Below are 19,212 nucleotides of genomic sequence, written 5' to 3'. Positions count from 1 at the left end.
AACTCACCTCCCAATTCCACACAAGGTACTTTGGAAAATCATTTGGAGCAGGCAAAGACGCGCGTATACGAAGATCCTCCTATTCCTTTTCAAACCAATCACTGAGTCCATCCGAACACGTCTTTCTGTTCTGCTGTTCACCCTTCATAATAGTAATCAGGTCAAACATACGTCATAGCAGAATTTATTACAGTGTTTGACTGACCTGAGCTTTGCTTGGAAAAGAAAAGGTTAATGCCAGTATACCAAAGCAACACAAATAGCTATATGGTTGTGAACTTGTGATTTATGTTAACTTTACAGAAATATCTCACAGCTCACATCATACTATATGAAGCTAAATGGAAAATCCAGGAGGACTCGCTATGTTGCTCGTGGATTATTGTGCACGTGATCACTAAGACATCATTAGATTTTGGACTTGAAAGTAAAACAATCACGGAAATGTCAATATGCGGTTTACTCAGAACCATCTAAAAGAATTGGTCCATCAGCAGCCAGTACTTAGCTAGATAACAATGAATCCACAAGCAGCCATGTCATGCCATTATCAAGAGTAGACCTTACAGCCACCAAATTCTAAAGACTGGAGAGAGGTATCTTTGGCAGAAAGCAATTACCAATTAGCACACAGAATTCCTGCTATTTACGAAAACAGAACACAAAAGAAATTTCCGTAACATTAGTGGCATATGGCTAGAACCCTTGAGATCACAAAAAATTACTAGTATACAATAGAAAGAAAGTGATACATTCTTAACTTGCCTGATTGTGCAAGTAAACGTCGTATATTTCCCGACAAAGGCCAACAACATCCTTCATAGAACTCACTTCTATGCTTGAACTTAACTCCGATCTTAACCATGAGATTCCACTTGGGGGACTCCTATCATCAAACCGGACAAGAGTTGGAAGCATTTCATTAAGAATAAACTGTTTCAGTCTCTCATCATCAGTAGCAACGGCAAGGCGGATCAATGCATGACAAAAGGGTAGTGCTTCCTTAGCTGCTTGATAATCCACCAAAGACCCAAACAAGGAGTACATGCTAAACCTCCCAAAGCAATTGTGAAGTAAAAGATACCTACAAGAAGCATTGCTGAGGAGTAAGTAAATGTGTAGAGATCACACACAGAAAGCACAACTGAATGACCGGAAATCATACCCCATAAGGGAGCTGGAAGATATGGATTTCAAGTCAGATTTTGGGCAATTCAACTGCGGAAGGCCGCTATTAAATTCTTCTGATGCTAAAACCCCGAGCAAATAAGATACAGAACGAGTGAATTTAAGCAGCAGCTCCACTTCTAATTTCTTGACTTTTTCTTCAGGTCCATAAAGATTGCCAAAGTAAGCTGGTACTTCAGCGCGTCCCTCGTGTATAAGACTGAGCCACGCATAACCAAAGATATCTTTACAGTAGAAAAATAAAGATTCCAACAACAACAACACCCATTTGTCCCAACATCCTCGAGGGCAACACCTGACTAATGGAATGAAGCTGAGCTGTATGAGTTTCCCCACATGATCAAATTCCATGGAGCTTATATCCATTGCAAGAGTATTTATGGAAAGAGAACAGTCCAATCCAAAAATTGATCTTTCAACAGACGCGTACAAGCCTATGATATTATACCTGCAACATTATACAAAATAACATCTTTCAAACACACCAACAATTGAAAGATCAGAGGGAAGCTGTCATCTGGCTAGGAGCAAATGCACTTTAGAACCTCCTTTCTAGGGTATTAAATACTGATTTGAACATAAACGCACAATTTAATGATACGGAAATCACTGATGCAACCAGAATACAATTTTATATCTCTGTTGAAACAATAGAATCGGTTTGACAAACAGCTGTGAAACAGCAGACTTACCCAGTTTCTCGAATTTCACGTAACCATGTTCCAATAGCATTCATCCTACGAACATCAACTCCATCATTGGCAGGTAAAGTATTATTCTCCTTCAGAAAAGTGGATATCTCATTGGTACTAATGAGTCTAGCTCTCCAAATAATTTCTGGCAGATCATAGCACTCAGACCGATCCATCCAAGCCATGTGTATAAAATGAAGGATCTGAAGTAAATGTGAAACATTGTAACTACATAATCACAATAATAAAACATGAAAAGCAACAATGTAAACTAGGGTAGTTTTCATAAGCATTTGAACAGAGTGAGTACCCCACAAAAATACCACTAGTTGTGTAACTGACAGACGGGGCCCATGCAGATACATCTTTGCAATACTAGTTTTTTTTTAAGTAATTTTTCCTAGTTACTGTCTAAAAATATCCAAAAAATTATATGGTGGTTTACTATCACAATCTGTAAGAAATGAAGTGTTGGTGGTAGTTATTTACCCGTAAGAGCAGGGCAAGCATTAGTTGTGGAAAGGTAGATGAGCACGGATAATTGGTAGTTGATGTTGGACGGCATTTTTCCTGTGTTCCCGTAGAATGTTCAATTTTGCTTCCTTTGATCTCCTCCTCAAATGACTTTACCAACAAACATATTGTCTCCCTAAATTGATCATTGCAAAGAAGACCAGTTAGACGATATGTATAATGCATGTATTCTTCGTTCCACTCTGGCTGGGTCCAAATTTTGTTCAAAGGTTTCAGTAGAGACAAAAGCAACTCCTCCTTACATTCAATCCTAGCAGACAAAAGGCATAAAATATGTTTTGCATCATGATCTGCAGTACTGAACTTTATTAGTGCACTTAATGTGACAACATGGGAGTGTAAAAGGATGTTATTTCCATTGTACCCAGGACAGGTCGTCACACTGACAAATGCTTCAGACAGGAGATTATGCTCCCAGCGAAGTAGCTCGGCCTCTTCTCGATAGTCCGGTGTTACTTTATACTTACCCTGCACCATCAATGACACTAGAACAGTCAAAAATGTAAATCCCTAGAGGAGCATAGCGAGCTATGATGGCTACTTTCAGTATCCAAACTAAAAAGCAAAACATAAGCTACAATGCGCTAATAAGATTCAGGATATTCAAAGAAAAATAAAACTTCCCCGCTCCCTGAACTCTGCAATGTACTTGTTAGATAATCCTATCAACCAACTAACCCAAAAGACAGATCTGTTAGGAAGAGGAGATATAATATATCTAACACGCCCCGTTCACATCCAACATGGATATGGAATGATCAACACCTCCCCTCACGCCCAACTTGGGAGGAGATAAATGATTGGGAGAAACGCGGGGACTGAGACTTGAACCCAAGACCTCAGGTCTGATACCATGTTAGATATTCCTATCAAACAACTATCCCAACTATACTTAACAACCCCCTCCCCTCTCTCTCTCTCACATCCAATGTGGATATGGATTGATCAACACCTCTGCTCACGCCCGTCTTGGGCGGGGATAAATGACTGGGAGAAATGCGGGAACTGAAACTTGAACCTAAGACCTTACGTTTGATATCATGTTAGAAAATTCTATCAACCAACTATCCCAAAAGACTGATCTATTACAAAGAGGAGATATAATATACTTTAACAGTATTGACTGCTAAAGAGGACTGCAATCTCTCCGCTTGGGCTCCATCCTTCCGTCAGCTTCCCTATTACCGAAAAAGGCTCCGCACCCCACCTTATAAATAAAAAGTCCAGAAACAGCCAGACCAACAAACCAAAACACAAAGGTCCACACTGGCAACCACAAGGGTTACCCAAACACAAAAGAAGGAAACACACACACACACCCAAGTTCACGAACGCGCTGGGGTCACAGCAAACAAGCCCACTAAAATTGAAGCTAGATGTTTATTTTAGTCCCTATTTGGGTGTTTCTTGCACCTCTCCAATGCTGGTTCTCTCCTCAATGGTCGCTGTAAACCCGTCATGCACCGCTGAGCATATGGATTTAGCCTGGGTGTGCATGTTTAGTTGGCAAGATGGAGCAGAAACTAACCTGTGACACAGGGAGGTCATCTGGAGCCAAGTCAATGGGAAAACATAAAGAAGTGTGCATATGGTGAGCCTGGATAAGGTGAAAACGAAGGTGTGATGTGCCCGTATATAAATTGATAAATATCAGAGTCCACACAAAACTAATTCAGCTATTTAGCCTTCAACAAGCCATCCAGTATTCACTCAGGTACACCATATCCACCAAACAACCCCATCACAGTACAAGTACACAGCCTAACTAGCTTGAGGGTGAGCTCTGTGGCTCTGCCTCCTGCTTTCCCTGTTCGTAGCGCCGAGTAGAAACAGACCAGTGTGTAGCTTTGGGTTAAGGGGGAAATGAAATCGAACCGGTATGACTTGCGGGGTGACAAGGTGGGTAATTTTCGGCAAACATCTGCCCTCAGCGCGATGGAAGCTGGGGTCGAGCTGCTGTGAGATTTGCACTGCGTAAAATTTGTTGCGTCTGCAGATTCTGTGGTGAAAACGCCCCCTTGGTTGGCTTTCAGCTTTTTCACAGCAGGAATGGGTGCAAAAGCTGAACCAAAGGCACCCTAACTCTTACAGGCCAGGTTACAACAAGTCCTAAGGCCCATACATGTTACAAGGTAGGCCAGATCCCATTCGTTTAGGAATTTTGCAGTTTCATAACTAAGAAACTTGACATATTAATTTTCAAACACCTACAGGACTTGTTGCATGTGTATTTATTGTAACTCCGAAAATAAATATTTTAAGAATCACTTGATTTTTTTTTAAGAGGTAATTCAGCAACCACAAGTCCAAATATGCCAAACAAACAAGAAGAGAATGGAGAGGTTAACAATATGCTTACCAGCCATTTTGGCACAAAAGATTCAGTGGGTCTTACTAAATCACCAGTAGCATTACTCTGAACAGGATCATACCTGTTGATCATGCTCTCGACCACGACCATCCAAAAAGTTAATTGGCGGACCCTGATAAAAGATAGGCAACAAGATAAACATATCTTACTGACGGATAGGCAAAGTATCACACGCAACTCCAAATACCTGCAAACAAGCACAGAAGAAACAAATCAAATGACAAAAACGAGGAAGGAACATTTCCCCCCTAACGCAGCTGTAGCACTGCTTGATGGAAACCGATCGATGGGGGCAGCTAACCAGTCTACCAAATAAAAATCTACCAAATCAGACGCATCTCCAAACACACTCTGTTCTACGATACGAACCTCAACCCACCTCAATCTAAGTAGATGCTACCAATATCAGCACGCCATGAGTTATAGCTAGCTAAGCGGCACCATCATCGATCATCGATCACGCCATGAGTTATAGGGTATATATTAATAAATGTAGGAATGCTGTGATTTTCCAGGCAAATTTCACAACAGCCATACTATTGTAATGATGAAGTAGTGACCGAAGTAAGATGGAGCGTGGAGTTGCAGATGCAGATACAGATGTAGATGCAGTAAATCAGCAAACAAGTACTACTCGTCTACTAACTCTATCTGGACAGAACTCCCTGTGAGAGTAAACAGAGATGATGACTATGTCCCAAGGAATAACCTGCATCATCTCGAAGCCATAGTGCCGGACTTGAGGAGGAAGATCCTTCCCAAGCAGCTTGAGCGACGCCTTCACCAACAAAACGACGTACACGTCTCCCCCCTATAACATACGTACCAGATAATTACACAGCATCCCCAGATCAATCGGTTGAAAAAACGAAATCTCGAAGCGAAATCTAGAGAATAGCGGGGGAGTTCGGGCGGAGGAGGTTGAGGACCAACAGGATCGGGCAATGCAGAGGCGGCGGGCACGCTAGAGTCGAGATCGACGGCGTCGCCGGAGGGTTCCTCCTCCGCCGCCGCCGCCTTCGTAGAGGCCGCGCCATCCATGGGGCTTCCGGCCCGTGGATGATGCTTCTAGAAGTTTCTGCAGGGATAAGGAGTTCAAGCGCAGAGACAGATTATGGACTTACGGTCCCTGCTTCCTCCGGCCTAAATTTGAGTTCAGAAAATATATAATCAGATATTATGATGGATTATTTGCCCCATTTTACTTCTAACTCTCATCATTTGCCCCTAAGATCGACGGGTGGGAACGGGGCCACTTTCCATTAGGACAACCCTCAGACAAATCTAAATGATCCAAATCCCCCATCTTGATGATGAGTTTTAGGTACTTTCTTTATCTAGGTTTATTAATCTCCTCATATTTTGGATCAACTTTTAGTCATTGATTTCACTAATAATATACTCTCTTCGTCCCAAATTACTTGATGAAGGATTAATAAACCTAGATGAAGAAAGTATCATTTAAAACAGAGAGTGCCTAAAATTAAACATCTAGAGATCGAAGTTGATTAAACAGCAAGTACCCTTGCAACACCTTCCCAGCGAACGTGTGCCATGTGATGTTCTTAGCCGTCACCACGTGTCCCAGGCTGGTCGCACTTGTGAAAACATTTTTTTTCATGTGTTTTTCTTCTTCAAGATTTCGGATTTTGCTTGGTTTTCTTTAGGGTTTGGAGGGGAGAGAATCGATTTTTCTATTTTCCTTGCGTGAATCACTCTGTGTGAAAAGTGAAAAGCACAACTGTGTTTATCATAATTGTGCTTTTCAAAAAAGTGAAAAAGATAGTTGTGCTTTCTGTGTGCTTATCGAAAAGTGAAAAGCGCATCGCCGTGAGTGCTTCCTGAAAAGGTGAAAAAGGAAAAAAAATCTTTTTTGTTTCCAATTTGTTTTTGTTTTCGGTAGTTTTGGAAAAAGTTTCTTTCTAAAGTTTTCACTTTTTTTTTCATATTCTGGGTATTTGGGGGAAACGATCATCCAAGCCTATTAACATGCAACTATTTCAAGAATTTCAATGCGAGAAACGCAACATGAAAACGGTTCATAATTTGGATGGACGATTCAAGCGATAAAACGCTTCGAAAAAACGAATCTAGAAAGACATAAAACTCACAGTTTGTGAGTTGTGACAAGTATAGCACATGCAGTGCGTCACTTGTCACCACCTCAAGGAGTGAAAGTGTCCTTTGCAAGAGGTCTCCCTTCGTTTTGAGGAATTTAGGAGGAATTCTGTAGGATAGATTTCTAAGAAAAAATTCCTTTGAAATCCTTTGGTCTGTAGGAAATGAATCATATTTAACATTACCCTAGACTTTATAGAAAAAATCCTATGTGAACCAAAGGACATCTCTTTAAATATTCCTATTTGTAGAATTTGAGGTACATGACATCATATTTCCTACAAGTTTAATATTCCTATGATATTTTATCCTATAAACCAAAGGAGGCCTTAACTAGTGGTTTTGAATAAGTAGCGGTCAACCCCATAGACAACTACATAATTCCGACCAACAACTAGCCCGTAGACAAACTGAAAAAAAAAATACAAACAAAACTAGTCCATTGGCGCGGGGGACAAGAAACAATATCCGGTGGCGGTGGCAGTCCTCGACGAGCTCGTCGTCGTCATGGCCATGACCGCCCGGGCTGGCGCAGCACTTTCGGCACATCTTGTCGGCGAAGAGCAGCGGCGTGGTGTTCACCACGAGCGAGAGCAGTGCAGAGAAGCTGAAGGCGATGGTGGCGTTCCTGGTGCGCCTGCAGAACGTGATGGGAAGGAATCCTACCATCATCGGGAAAATGATCCCCGATGCAGATCGCTTGAAGTACTGCAGGAGCTGCTTGTCAACTGTTGAGTACTGCGACCGCTTCGTCAAATCTAACGGCCCAGACTGCTGCACAACACGCAAGGGAATAGTTATAACCGTGTGTAGACTGGTCCCTATATATTACATCAAGTTACAATTTGTACAAATACACACAGCTAAATATAGGTAGTACTGCATAGTCATTTTTTCATCGCAGAGAGCTAAAATAGGGCAAATCTAATGAGGCAAACGGGAATAACATGTTCCTCTGTAATGCCAAACGTAAACTGAGACTATTCCAAAACAGTATTGAATGTGCTTATGTGGTGTCAATCGATGTAGAAGCGGGTTCTACTCTCCTTTCCGAAAAATCCAGTCTTGAATGTGCCGATATGGTGTACAACGGGAAACCAACCAATGATCTTAGTTGTCTCTCCGGTGTTGCTTTCCTATGAACAACAACACTGGATTACGGCGATCTTCATAGAGGTCCCCGACCTGCAGCATATATCAAATTCGAAGATTACGGGCGTAATAATACTTGGCGCCGATGGGCATATGCATACCAACAAAGCATAATAGCGCATCACAAAAGGATACTAACCTGACCAGCTCGAGCTCCCAGCTCGTACCTACCGGATGTCAGCTGCCTCTCGGGCAAGATCATGATGATATTCAGACCTTCACCATTCCTGCCATATATATATGCAGCATCGAATAGTACGTAGTATCTAATAGCGCCATCATACATTATGCATCCAATCTGAATAAGAAAATGCATCTCTCTCTCTTTCTCTGTTGACATGTCGTTCCTAACACAACTTGCATACTTTTGAGCCCATTTTCTAAGGCGCAACGCATAAGTCTTGCATAGTATATGAAGCAACCGAACGGCAAGAGTGCAGCATTTTGGGCGGTTAAGAGGATTAGCATATGGTCCCTAATCCTTAGATTCTTAATATTAAACATACTACTAGGAATGCAACTCGATCATGTCGATCTTATTGACAACAGGACAAGGTTGTTCAACTATTATAAATACCACCACTACTATTCGTGCCAACAAGCATCACATATGATGACAATAAATCGATGTTGTATGGCAGCACCACAACAATCAAGTGAAATTGTCAATGGGCTTTGCAACTTGAACAGTCTGGAACAGAAATAAACTGCTTTGACAAGTCCTAAATTAACCATCATGAATTAGATTTTGAGTAAAATGTATACAAAACCCTAAAACTACAATGGGTGTGTCATTTTGGTCCTGTAAGTATGAAAATTCACACCTAGGTCCTTACGGAGTCATCAAGTGGTTCACTGTAGGTCCTACTCAGGTCTAACCAAGTCCTGTGTCTCATTGACTGCGGACAGAGACGAGGCCAAATGGAGCTTGGAGGAGTCTGGAAGATCGAGAGGGCGAGGTGATGGGGCAAATGGAACCAACACTTTGAGGTGATGTCGATGGTGGAACCGCATAGCTAGGGTGAAACTCCGGTGGTTGCCAACATGAGGGTGGGTGACGACGACGGTGGTAGAAAGTGGATACGAGGCTTCTATTGCGGAACATGTAATCAATAAAAGGGAAACACAAAGGTGGGCGATGGGGTCATGTAGGTGCAAAAGAATTGCTAGGGAGCTTAGCAGAGAAAGAAATTGGAGGTTACAAACAATTGTTGGTGTTGAAGGAGGAACACCGAATTTTGACTATGTAGTTGATGATCCCCAAGTTTGATCGGGGGTTTCATTTGCCATGTTGTGGCACATCATTGGCGCGAAAGAATCTGGCGGCGTTGTCATGGTGGAGGAGATTGAAGGTGGATGTCTTCGTGTTGTAGGAGATTAAGGCAAGGGTCATGGGCCTCGGCGAGCCCACGAGCAACAACATGGCCTCCACCTCATTGTTCCTCTCAATCACCTTCCATGCCTCCACCCAAGTCATCCTCTTTGTTCCCTCCTATCCATGGCAAAACCAACTTCTGACTTGTCGTTGTCGCTCCCGACGAGCTTTGGTTGGAGGAAACCAATGAAAGGTTCGAGAAATACGACTCATATAACTTATGAGGTCATCTGGGCTTATTTTTACCACCCGTCTATTAGCCCCAGCTTAGGTTCACTATTTTCAAATGCGCATTTTCATACTTGTAGGGCCCACTTGTCGTTGAAAGGGTACATAAGTCCATAACAAGGGTGCACACAAGGGTATTATATATAAGAAAAAAAAGAGTGTGGTATTCTGTAGGTCGAGCCACATGGTACCCCTTATCTTAGCCATCCATTTCTACATCGCGATCCATGCAGGCATATTTATCCTTTTGTTTCTCCCAAACCAAACAAAATATAAACTTCAAACTTTGCAGGACAACAAAACATTCTAACTACAACGTGAGAAAAAACTTTCGGATTTTTCATCCATTTTAAATGCTTAAAAATAAAATTTTAATAAAAAAAAGTCTCATGTTACATATTTATGCCGGACCAAAAAATCTGATAGTTTTTTCACACATTGAAGTTCTAAAGTTTTTTTGATCTGCAAAGTTTGAATTCCGTATATTGTTTCATTTGAGAGAGAGAGAAAAAAATAAATAAATAAATAAACTATATAGTAAATTCGTTGGAGAGCACATATCTCAAAGCAATGTTGGAGGGGTGAGGATAAGGGGTTCCATGTAGCTCGACCTCCACAACAACTTTCCGGCAAAAATAAGTGTGTTTGAATACAAAAACATTTTAGTTGAGTTAGCAAACCCTGTAGTTTGTTTACACTTGCAATGGCACTTAAATAAGTGGATAATGCACGACTCAAAATGTTCATGCATTATCCCAACGCGGCCTTTACCACACTTGTAGTTTGTATATGCGGTTGCAATGCCAGTGCAATCAACTGTCCATGCATTATCTCAACGAGAACATACAAAACACTTGCAGGCCGACCACGAACAGAGCATAACCTCTGCTGATCTCTCTCTCTCTTAGAAAAAAAACTCCGCAGCCAACGCGGATACCACAGGAACTGCGTTCCGGGCACATGCTCTCCGCCTACCAGATCAGAGAAACGTATTATGGAAAGTCCTCTCGCACGTCTAGACGGCTAGACCTCATCCGCACTTGGTTCAACCCTGGCAGCATTTCCCCCGGTACCATGAGACGTCTTGTAACTGCTGAGCATTGTTTCTACATGGTGTACATCAACGAAGTCGCAGGACAGATGTCGCCCGTCAGGCTTTGCTCCCTTGACCGTCAAAATTTTCACAACATCGCTCTTACCTGAAAAGCTGCAAACCCAGTAAATTAGTAATGAGCTTATTAAAATTACTGCCATTCTTAAGAAGCAAATATATAGGTGCTTGCAAAGTTTGGTGGTCAAATAACATTCGACGAGCTTTGCACAAAAAGAAAATTACAAAATCTACTCAAACAGTGCACATATATTTTGAGTAATTTTTGGTGATTTTTTTTACAGAGCTCCTCGAATGTTATTTGACATCCAAACTTTGCAAACACCTATAACATTTGTTCATAACTATTACCACAAAGTTTCAGAACTTTTTTGAAAAGTTTTGATATGTTTTCTTGCGGGGTATAGCCGGGGTGTAGTGTGGTGGGTGTAGCCACTGCTTTCCCATAGAGAAGAAACATCCGGTCTTAAGCATTCATATTTGTTGAAGACAAGTAGGGAGAACGTGCTTGAGCAATTGAATGCATGCATGTCGTAGAAATATAATAAGGATGCCAACCTGTGGTAGCTGATATCCACTATGTGAGATATCTTTGTTTCAAAATTATTCTTCATTGCATTCTTTGCTGCAGTTGATAAGTCTCCCGAATACAGCAATGCGTAGGCATTTTTCTGCAATTTTCAAAAGGACACGACAAATAATCCAATATCCGTCAGTCTTATTGTCTTAAGCATCATCATATACCAAATTTACACTTATTACAAGAACAATATTTCTTTTCAGATTCACCATGGGAAGTTCAAATTTTGAAATGAAATAACCTAGAGACCTAAGGAATTCATGTGTGCCACTCATAATTCATTTACAGTTAAGAGAGAATATTTATCACCTTTTTATGTAGAAAAATAACCCTATGCTTCTCATTCCAGTCCACGCGCTGCATCATGTTGAGTTTATAAAAATCCTTTAGGGCAATGCAAGCTGCACAACAAGTTATTAATATGAGCCAATTATTCTTGGAAATGAATCTTCTAAATTATTTCAGTTAAAGAACATGTATGCAACCAATGGCGATCAAAGATCATCGTTTACCGACATGGTGGTCACAGTTCAGTAACTGAAGTAATCTAGATGACCCATCTCCCCCGCATATGAAACTTATACTCTTGCTACCTGCCTACCTTGATTTCATTATTTTAAGAATGAAAGCCCTTACAGGCTAGAACAAAAAAAAATACACTTTCAAGATGTGTATCAACTTATCTTGGCATCTAAGATTGACGAATAAATTCCACCTTAGACAACACTTAGGCAACACAAAAGATAGACAAAACTTTGGCAACACAAAAGAGTTAAGATAGACAAAATAAATGTTAATGGTTTCTGAAGCATTAGTAAGACATCCTATATGAATACGGTTGCAAATACCGCTCGCAACCATTCTTGCAAACACAGTTGATAAGGCGAGGGTATAGTCAGAGCGCACTTGATATGAATTGCATTATGACCCTTTATAAACCAAATAGGAAAATAAGTGCTGAAAAAGCATTAAGAGAAAGGATGTTGAGTTATGTACAAAGTTATTGGGAAAAACAAGTGAAGTTTTTGGAAGATATAATATATTGTCTCAAGAAACTAAGGAGGATCAAGTGACAAACTCATACTCTTATCTGTTGGGGAACGTAGTAATTTCAAAAAAATTCCTACGCACACGCAAGATCATGGTGATGCATAGCAACGAGAGGGGAGAGTGTGTCCACGTACCCTCGTAGACCGTAAGCGGAAGCGTTAGCACAACGCGGTTGATGTAGTTATACGTTTTCACGATCCGACCGATCCAAGTACCGAACGTACGGCACCTCCGAGTTCAGCACACGTTTAGCTCGATGACGTCCCACGAACTCCGATCCAGCAGAGCTTTGCGGGAGTGTTCCGTCAGCACGACGGCGTGATGATGGTATTGATGATGCTACCGACGCAGGGCTTCGCCTAAGCACCGCTACGATATTACCGAGGTGGAATATGGTGGAGGGGGGCACCGCACACGGCTAAGAGATCAATGATCAATTGTTGTGTCTAGAGGTGCCCCCCTGCCCCCGTATATAAAGGAGCAAGGGGGGAGGCGAACGGCCAAGGAGGAGGGCGCGCCAAGGGGGGGAGTCCTACTCCCACCGGGAGTAGGACTCCACCTTCCCTTGTTGGGGTAGGAGAGGGGAAGGAAGGGAGGGAGGAGAGGAAGGAAAGGGGGGGCGCTGCCCCCCCTCCTTGTCCAATTCGGACTAGAGGGGGAGGGGGCGCGCGGCCTGCCCTGGCCGCCCCTCCTCTTCTCCACTAGGGCCCATGAGGCCCAATAAACCCCCGGGGGGGTTCCGGTAACCCCTTGGTACTCCGGTATATATATGTCCGAAACCATTCCGGTGTCCGAACATAGTCATCCAATATATCGATCTTTACGTCTCGACCATTTCGAGACTCCTCGTCATGTCCGTGATCATATCCGGAACTCCGAAGTACCTTCGGTACATCAAAACACAAAAATTCATAATACCGATCGTCACCGAACTTTAAGCGTGCGGACCCTACGGGTTCGAGAACTATGTAGACACGAACGAGACACGTTTCCGGTCAATAACCAATAGCGGAACCTGGATGCTCATATTGGTTCCCACATATTCTACGAAGATCTTTATCGGTCAAACCGCATAACAACAATACGTTGTTCCCTTTGTCATCGGTATGTTACTTGCCCGAGATTCGATCGTCGGTATCTCAATACCTAGTTCAATCTCGTTACTGGCAAGTCTCTTTACTCGTTCTGTAATGCATCATCCCGCAACTAACTCATTAGTTACATTGCTTGCAAGGCTTATAGTGATGTGCATTACCGATAGGGCCCAGAGATACCTCTTCGACAATCGGAGTGACAAATCCTAATCTCGAAATACGTCAACTCAACAATTACCTTCGGAGACACCTGTAGAGCACCTTTATAATCACCCAGTTATGTTGTGACGTTTGATAGCACACAAAGTGTTCCTCCGGTAAGCGGGAGTTACATAATCTCATAGTCATAGGAACATGTATAAGTCATGAAGAAAGCAATAGCAACATATTAAATGATCAAGTGCTAAGCTAACGGAATGGGTCATGTCAATCACATCATTCTTCTAATGATGTGATCCCATTGATCAAATGATAACTCATATCTATGGTTAGGAAACTCAACCATCTTTGATCAATGAGCTAGTCAAGTAGAGGCATACTAGTGCCACTATGTTTGTCTATGTATTCACACAAGTATTATGTTTCCGGTTAATACAATTCTAGCATGAATAATAAACATTTATCATGATATGAGGAAATAAATAATAACTTTATTATTGCCTCTAGGGCATATTTCCTTTATTATCTACATTTGACATTTTGATGGATCAAATTAAATTTGATTTTAGCTAAAATATGTAAATAGTTTTTATGGGCACTACGCTCTTAAAATAATCAGTAGAAAATGACTTTATAATCTAATTATTGCTACTAGAAAAGAAAGTTTTAACTGTGTCGTAATATTAACCGAGTTTTCCAAACATGACCCTAAGCACATTAGATAGATTCATGATAGCACAATTCTGCAAATGAGCTCTTAGGCGAAAGAGCATCGACTTACTTTATCATAGTGTCATGACTTTGTTCATGACCATGAGCATGATGCATGATATCAATACTGATATATCGCTAGCAATATATAGGAAGATCAGTCATATGAATAAACATTTATATCCACATCCAATATTTCCGAGATGGTTTTGGATGAGGTCATGGATAATAGTGGCTTCGAACAATTAAGTGCATGAAAGCAGTAGATTTATGATGTGGGAGTTCATAATTGATAATAAGATCCCACTCCGTTAATCACATCAAGATATTAGTGATAAGTGATTGATGCATTTGGGATATTATTAATCATAGACAAGTGTAAAGAGATTGTACGCTCATTCGATGTCTTCTTTTTCCAATTGTCACTGTTGGGATTGTGTGAAATGCCATTGTTTATCTTCCAATAGTCGAATTAATTTAACAAGGACTTTGCTGGCATCTTTCAGAAATCCTATATGAATAAGTCAAGGAAAAAAAGAATAGGAGCAAGGGATTGGATTCCACTTGCAAACAAAAAAGGTGAGCATGATCGACGACACATTAATTGCATTAGATCCCTTCTATCACTGCCAAACATGATCATGATCAATCGAATACAAGTCAGAATAGGAAACATAAGTTTGTACCAAAATAGGAAAGGTAAGTTTGTACCAATGTTACTTATTATATTCGCTAGATTCCATATGAATCCAGTTCTGGATGTAAACACAAAGCATGTAGTGATCATGTAGGAAAAAAATCTCCTAAAAGGAAGGTAACAACCTCCAGGCCTTTGCATACTAGGATACACATATCCAAATTATTAATATAAAAATGCCATACATCAAGGCTAAGACATCAACTTACAACAAGAGCATATGAAGCTAACAAACCATGCTTCATATTTGAGTATTTCTATGTATCAACACATTCGAAAAAGAAACATGTCATGTTTATGAACTCAGACATTTTTTCCTCGGACGATATTACTGGTAACCGATCAGTGACCAACTACCATTCACCCCCAAGAAACATTGGTACCGGTCGAAAATACTTTGATAAATTTGATGCGGTAAGGCTTCTCGTTGGACATCCTTTCACCGATTGATGTGTCTTTTAACCATTTGTAGGCCCCAACTGCAAATATCTAATAGACTTGATCGACTCTCTACAATCCAACAACTGTTCGAGTGTTGTGGCTTAACATGAAAGATACATTATGAGTCGGTTTTAGAATAAAATAGGGGATAAAAGAATGGTTGAAAGTTTTTTTGCCGTGCCAACGTATCTTATAAGAAGAGTTTTTTTAGACGGTCTGTACGGAGAGTTGACCAGGATACGCGCACATAGTCTCCACGCCAACATCGAGACGGCCATGCCATGCCAGCGGCTTGTCGTCGACTAAATCACTAGAATGGAGTCTAACCACCACTTGGCAGCGCCATAAGTAAACGGAAGAAACTGGGTTGGAAGTAGATGAGTTCGAAATCGGCCCCAAGAGACTTTTTTCTCAACAACAACAAAATGACGTGGACAATTACAATTTGAGTTTGGGGGTTTAGAACAGCTTAACGTGGGAACGATGTCAGGAAACCACACCAACAACAAACATAGTTTCTACACAGTAAGCCATTTATCCATAAGTCGGTATCATTCCCCTGCAGAAGTGTTGTGTATCTAGAACTATTTAGCATCAAATCCAATTTGCATCGATAAAATAAACCCAAATTCCAGTAGTAAATGAATAATTGCAAATTTGTGTGGGTACAAGATTAGAATAACTTCAAAATAACTGACATAATTTTGTATTTTTCCTGACCAGAAAAATACATAAAAAAGAAAGGAGGTACAATTTTTTTGGGATTTGTGATTAAAGAAGAAAACAGGGTTCTGTTGAATTTCAAGTATTCAGTTTCATCAATAAGATACGGAGACTTGCTTCACATTTAGAATTGCACAAAAAAAGACTTTTTATCGGAGAGAGGTCTACGGAAGACTTTTGGGAAGAACTGAAAAGTGAAACAATATTTAGAGAAGAAAGCTGAACAGAAATCGGAGGCATGGTGACAACTGACAAGAGAAACTAACCGTGACCCAAGCGGTTTGATGCTGCCGTGCACACGTTCTTCCACATAATCTCCCTCCACGGGTGGATCTTCCAGGCGCGGGACGTGGCAGACGACGCACAGCAGCTTCGGCTCCGCTCCAGCGGCCGCGGGCATCACCATCCACCTCTTCATCTTCTCGACAGACGACAACCAGCTGCTCATCTTCCCGATCGGTTGCCTTCTTCGATCTGCGGAAGAGAGTTAAGAGGATCGCTCCTAAATGATGAAGCAGGGAAAAACTGAGACGCTGAGACGCAATCAAAACTTCAGACGAAGCCTTCTCCATGAAGCAAGCCATGACCGTGTCTTTCTTTCTTGAGGGAGAAGACAAAAGGAACCACGCGTTCTCCACATATCCACGCGGGCTTCGATGTCGACAGCCTAACTGGATCAACGCGGTGCCTGAGCAATATCAGCTGAAGCCACGGCTCTCTTGCATGGCCTCTTGATCTCTAACAATTCGGGTGGGGTGCAACAGAATGGTCGTCCACTCGGACTCGGCAGAGCGATTCGGATTTTGCGACAGGCGGTCAATGCCCGGTGGTATCTCGTATGGCCGCCAGAGGCGGAGGCAGTAGGGGAAGGGCCAGTATTCCTTGCAAAGATCATCCCAACCTCACCAGGTTGCGGCAAGCGGCGCGTTGCATTTGCGCCACTTGTCGCAACCTGAGAGTTTTCTTTTTTTTCGTAGGTTCGGTTATTCAAAACGTTTTATCTCTTAAATCGTGCGTCCAAATCTCGAATCATTTTCATCGTTGGATTCCTCACATCGAGATCTTCAAAACTAGATCTCATGTTGATAAGTTTTGATGAACTTTTTTTCATGAAAAAAACTGTAGAAAAAACCAAACCGGAAACACGGAGCTTTCTCCCTTCCGAAAGAAGCACGCCCGTGCCTCTTACGAAATCACAACCGTACCTCTCGCAGAAGCAAAACCATGACTCTCGCGAGAGGAAAAAAATAGAGAAAATGCGGGTTTTTTTCGTTTCCGAGGAGGCATGGCTGTAACTCTCGCAAAAGCACAAACGTACCTCTCGCGGTTAGCGCTCAAGACGGTGATTCTTGCTTAAAAAAGGGCTAAAGCACTCCAGCTTCGAAGCTGGAGTTTGCAACTTCAAAACTACAGGTTTTAGCCCTCCTGCTGGGTGGGCGCTTCCTTCGTCTATCGTATGTCTCGCTTGGCTTCGTCCCGAACCAAGGAGGCATGATGGCGAAAGAAAAAGAAACAGAAAACGCGTCTTTTTTCTGTTTCCGAGGGGCACGGCTGTGACTCTCGTGAAAGCACAACCGTGCCTCTCGTGGAAGCAAAACCGTGACTCTCGCGGAAGAAACTAAAACAGAAAACACGTTTTTTTCGTTTTTGAGAGGCATGGCCGTGACTCTCGCGAAAGCAAAATCGTGCCTCTCGCGGAAACAAAACCGTGACTCCCACGAAAGAAAAAAAAATAAAAGAAAACGCGTTTTTTTCGTTTGGCGGAAGCAAAACCGTAACTGTTGCGAAAGGAAACGAAAAAAAAGAAACGCCTTTTTTCCCGTTTCCGAGAAGCATGGCCGTGACTCTCGCGAAAGCAAAACCGTGCCTCTCACGGAAGCAAAACCGTGACTCTCTCGAAAGGGAAAAAAAAGAAAACACGTTTTTTGGCGTAATTTTTTTTATCGAAAAGCTAAGGAAGATGGGGGAAACCAAAACGTCAAAAAAAACCCGAAAAAAAACGTCTTAAAAGCGGAAAACGTGTGCGAAAAAATAAAAAAAAATCTGGAAGGAGCGTCCAGAGCGCGACACGTGGCGAATGGCTAAGAGCGCGCCAAGTGGCGTTGATCGTTGCGAGGCTTTCGAAAGAACACTCGTTAATTAGTTGCTCACAATAGTTTAGGCATAATTATTATCCGGCCATCAGGCCATTAGCAAAGATATGCATGGGCTAAACTCATGTCAAGCCCAAAACGCAAGAAGGGCCGAGGGCCAAGGCTGCATACCACGGGTGCTCCTATACGGCGCTGGGCCCATTCAGTCAACTGGCGCCTGGCGCCTGCAGCAGCGTCTTACTGGGCCGGCCCACGAGCGCGCAACGCCAGCGAAGCGCTTAAGCGCCCATTCAGTCAACTGGCGCCTGGCGCCTGCAGCAGCGTCTTACTGGGCCGGCCCACGAGCGCGCAACGCCAGCGAACAAAAATTCCAAGAAAAAAGTTGCAGCGCACACGATTCGAACTCACACCTATGCATTCTAAACCAGCTCGGCTAACCACTAGAGCTGCCTAGTACTTGTGGTAATTACTACCTCGGCAGTAATTAAGGACAATATGGGTTGCGCGGTTCCAAAAAAATGAGTTCACAGATTAAGAAAAGTTTGCGATTTTTTTTCGAAAAAGAAAAGGCTCACGTATTCATAGAAGTTCACAAAATAATGAAAAAGTTCACAGATTTGAAAAAGTTCAAGAAAATTGAATAAAGTTCACTAATTTGAGAAAAAAGTTCATGAATTTGAAAAAAAATTCATCAATGTTTTAAAATAGTTCATCATATTGAAAAAAAGTTCATAGTTTTTGAAAAAAGTTCATCGGATTTGAAAAAAAGTTCATCAGATTTGAAAACAATTTCATCAATGTTTTAAAAGAGGTCATCATATTGAAAAAAAGTTCATAGTTTTTGAAAAAAATTCATCGGATTTAAAAAAAAGTTCATCGGATTTGAAAAAAGTTC

General features: G+C 41.8%; 2 protein-coding genes across 4 annotated transcripts in view; both read right to left on the bottom strand.

Annotated features, from left to right (window-relative positions):
• Positions 1-5,590, bottom strand: part of LOC109755174 (uncharacterized) — a 37,855-nt gene extending 32,265 nt beyond the window's left edge. For 2 of the 3 annotated variants that reach the window (XM_020314062.4, XM_045235147.2), the window contains exons 1-7: positions 5,495-5,590; positions 4,847-4,897; positions 2,657-2,882; positions 2,370-2,529; positions 1,881-2,083; positions 1,166-1,636; positions 8-1,084 (exon numbers count right to left, since the gene is read on the bottom strand). The gene's annotated coding sequence lies outside the window, so the exon portion shown is untranslated. Of the gene's footprint in view, positions 1-7; positions 1,085-1,165; positions 1,637-1,880; positions 2,084-2,369; positions 2,883-4,846; positions 5,099-5,494 lie in introns of those variants that run through there. The other variant, XR_006672506.2, reaches the window with a different exon arrangement.
• Positions 5,591-10,260: 4,670 nt separating this feature from the next.
• LOC109755041 (uncharacterized) lies at positions 10,261-17,883 on the bottom strand. The gene is made up of 4 exons (XM_020313925.4): positions 16,491-17,883; positions 11,659-11,750; positions 11,328-11,440; positions 10,261-10,865 (listed from the first exon to the last, which is right to left on the bottom strand). The coding sequence occupies exons 1-4, from the start codon at positions 16,534-16,536 to the stop codon at positions 10,682-10,684; spliced, it is 435 nt and encodes a 144-aa protein (XP_020169514.1). The 5' UTR covers positions 16,537-17,883; the 3' UTR covers positions 10,261-10,681.
• Between the last annotated feature and the right edge of the window lie 1,329 nt (positions 17,884-19,212).

The sequence above is a fragment of the Aegilops tauschii genome, chromosome 3 (genome assembly GCF_002575655.3).
Source record: "Aegilops tauschii subsp. strangulata cultivar AL8/78 chromosome 3, Aet v6.0, whole genome shotgun sequence".
Taxonomy (NCBI): Eukaryota; Viridiplantae; Streptophyta; class Magnoliopsida; order Poales; family Poaceae; genus Aegilops; species Aegilops tauschii.
The sequence above is the reverse complement of the archived record's forward strand: the minus strand, read 5'-3'. Positions and strand labels throughout refer to the sequence as shown.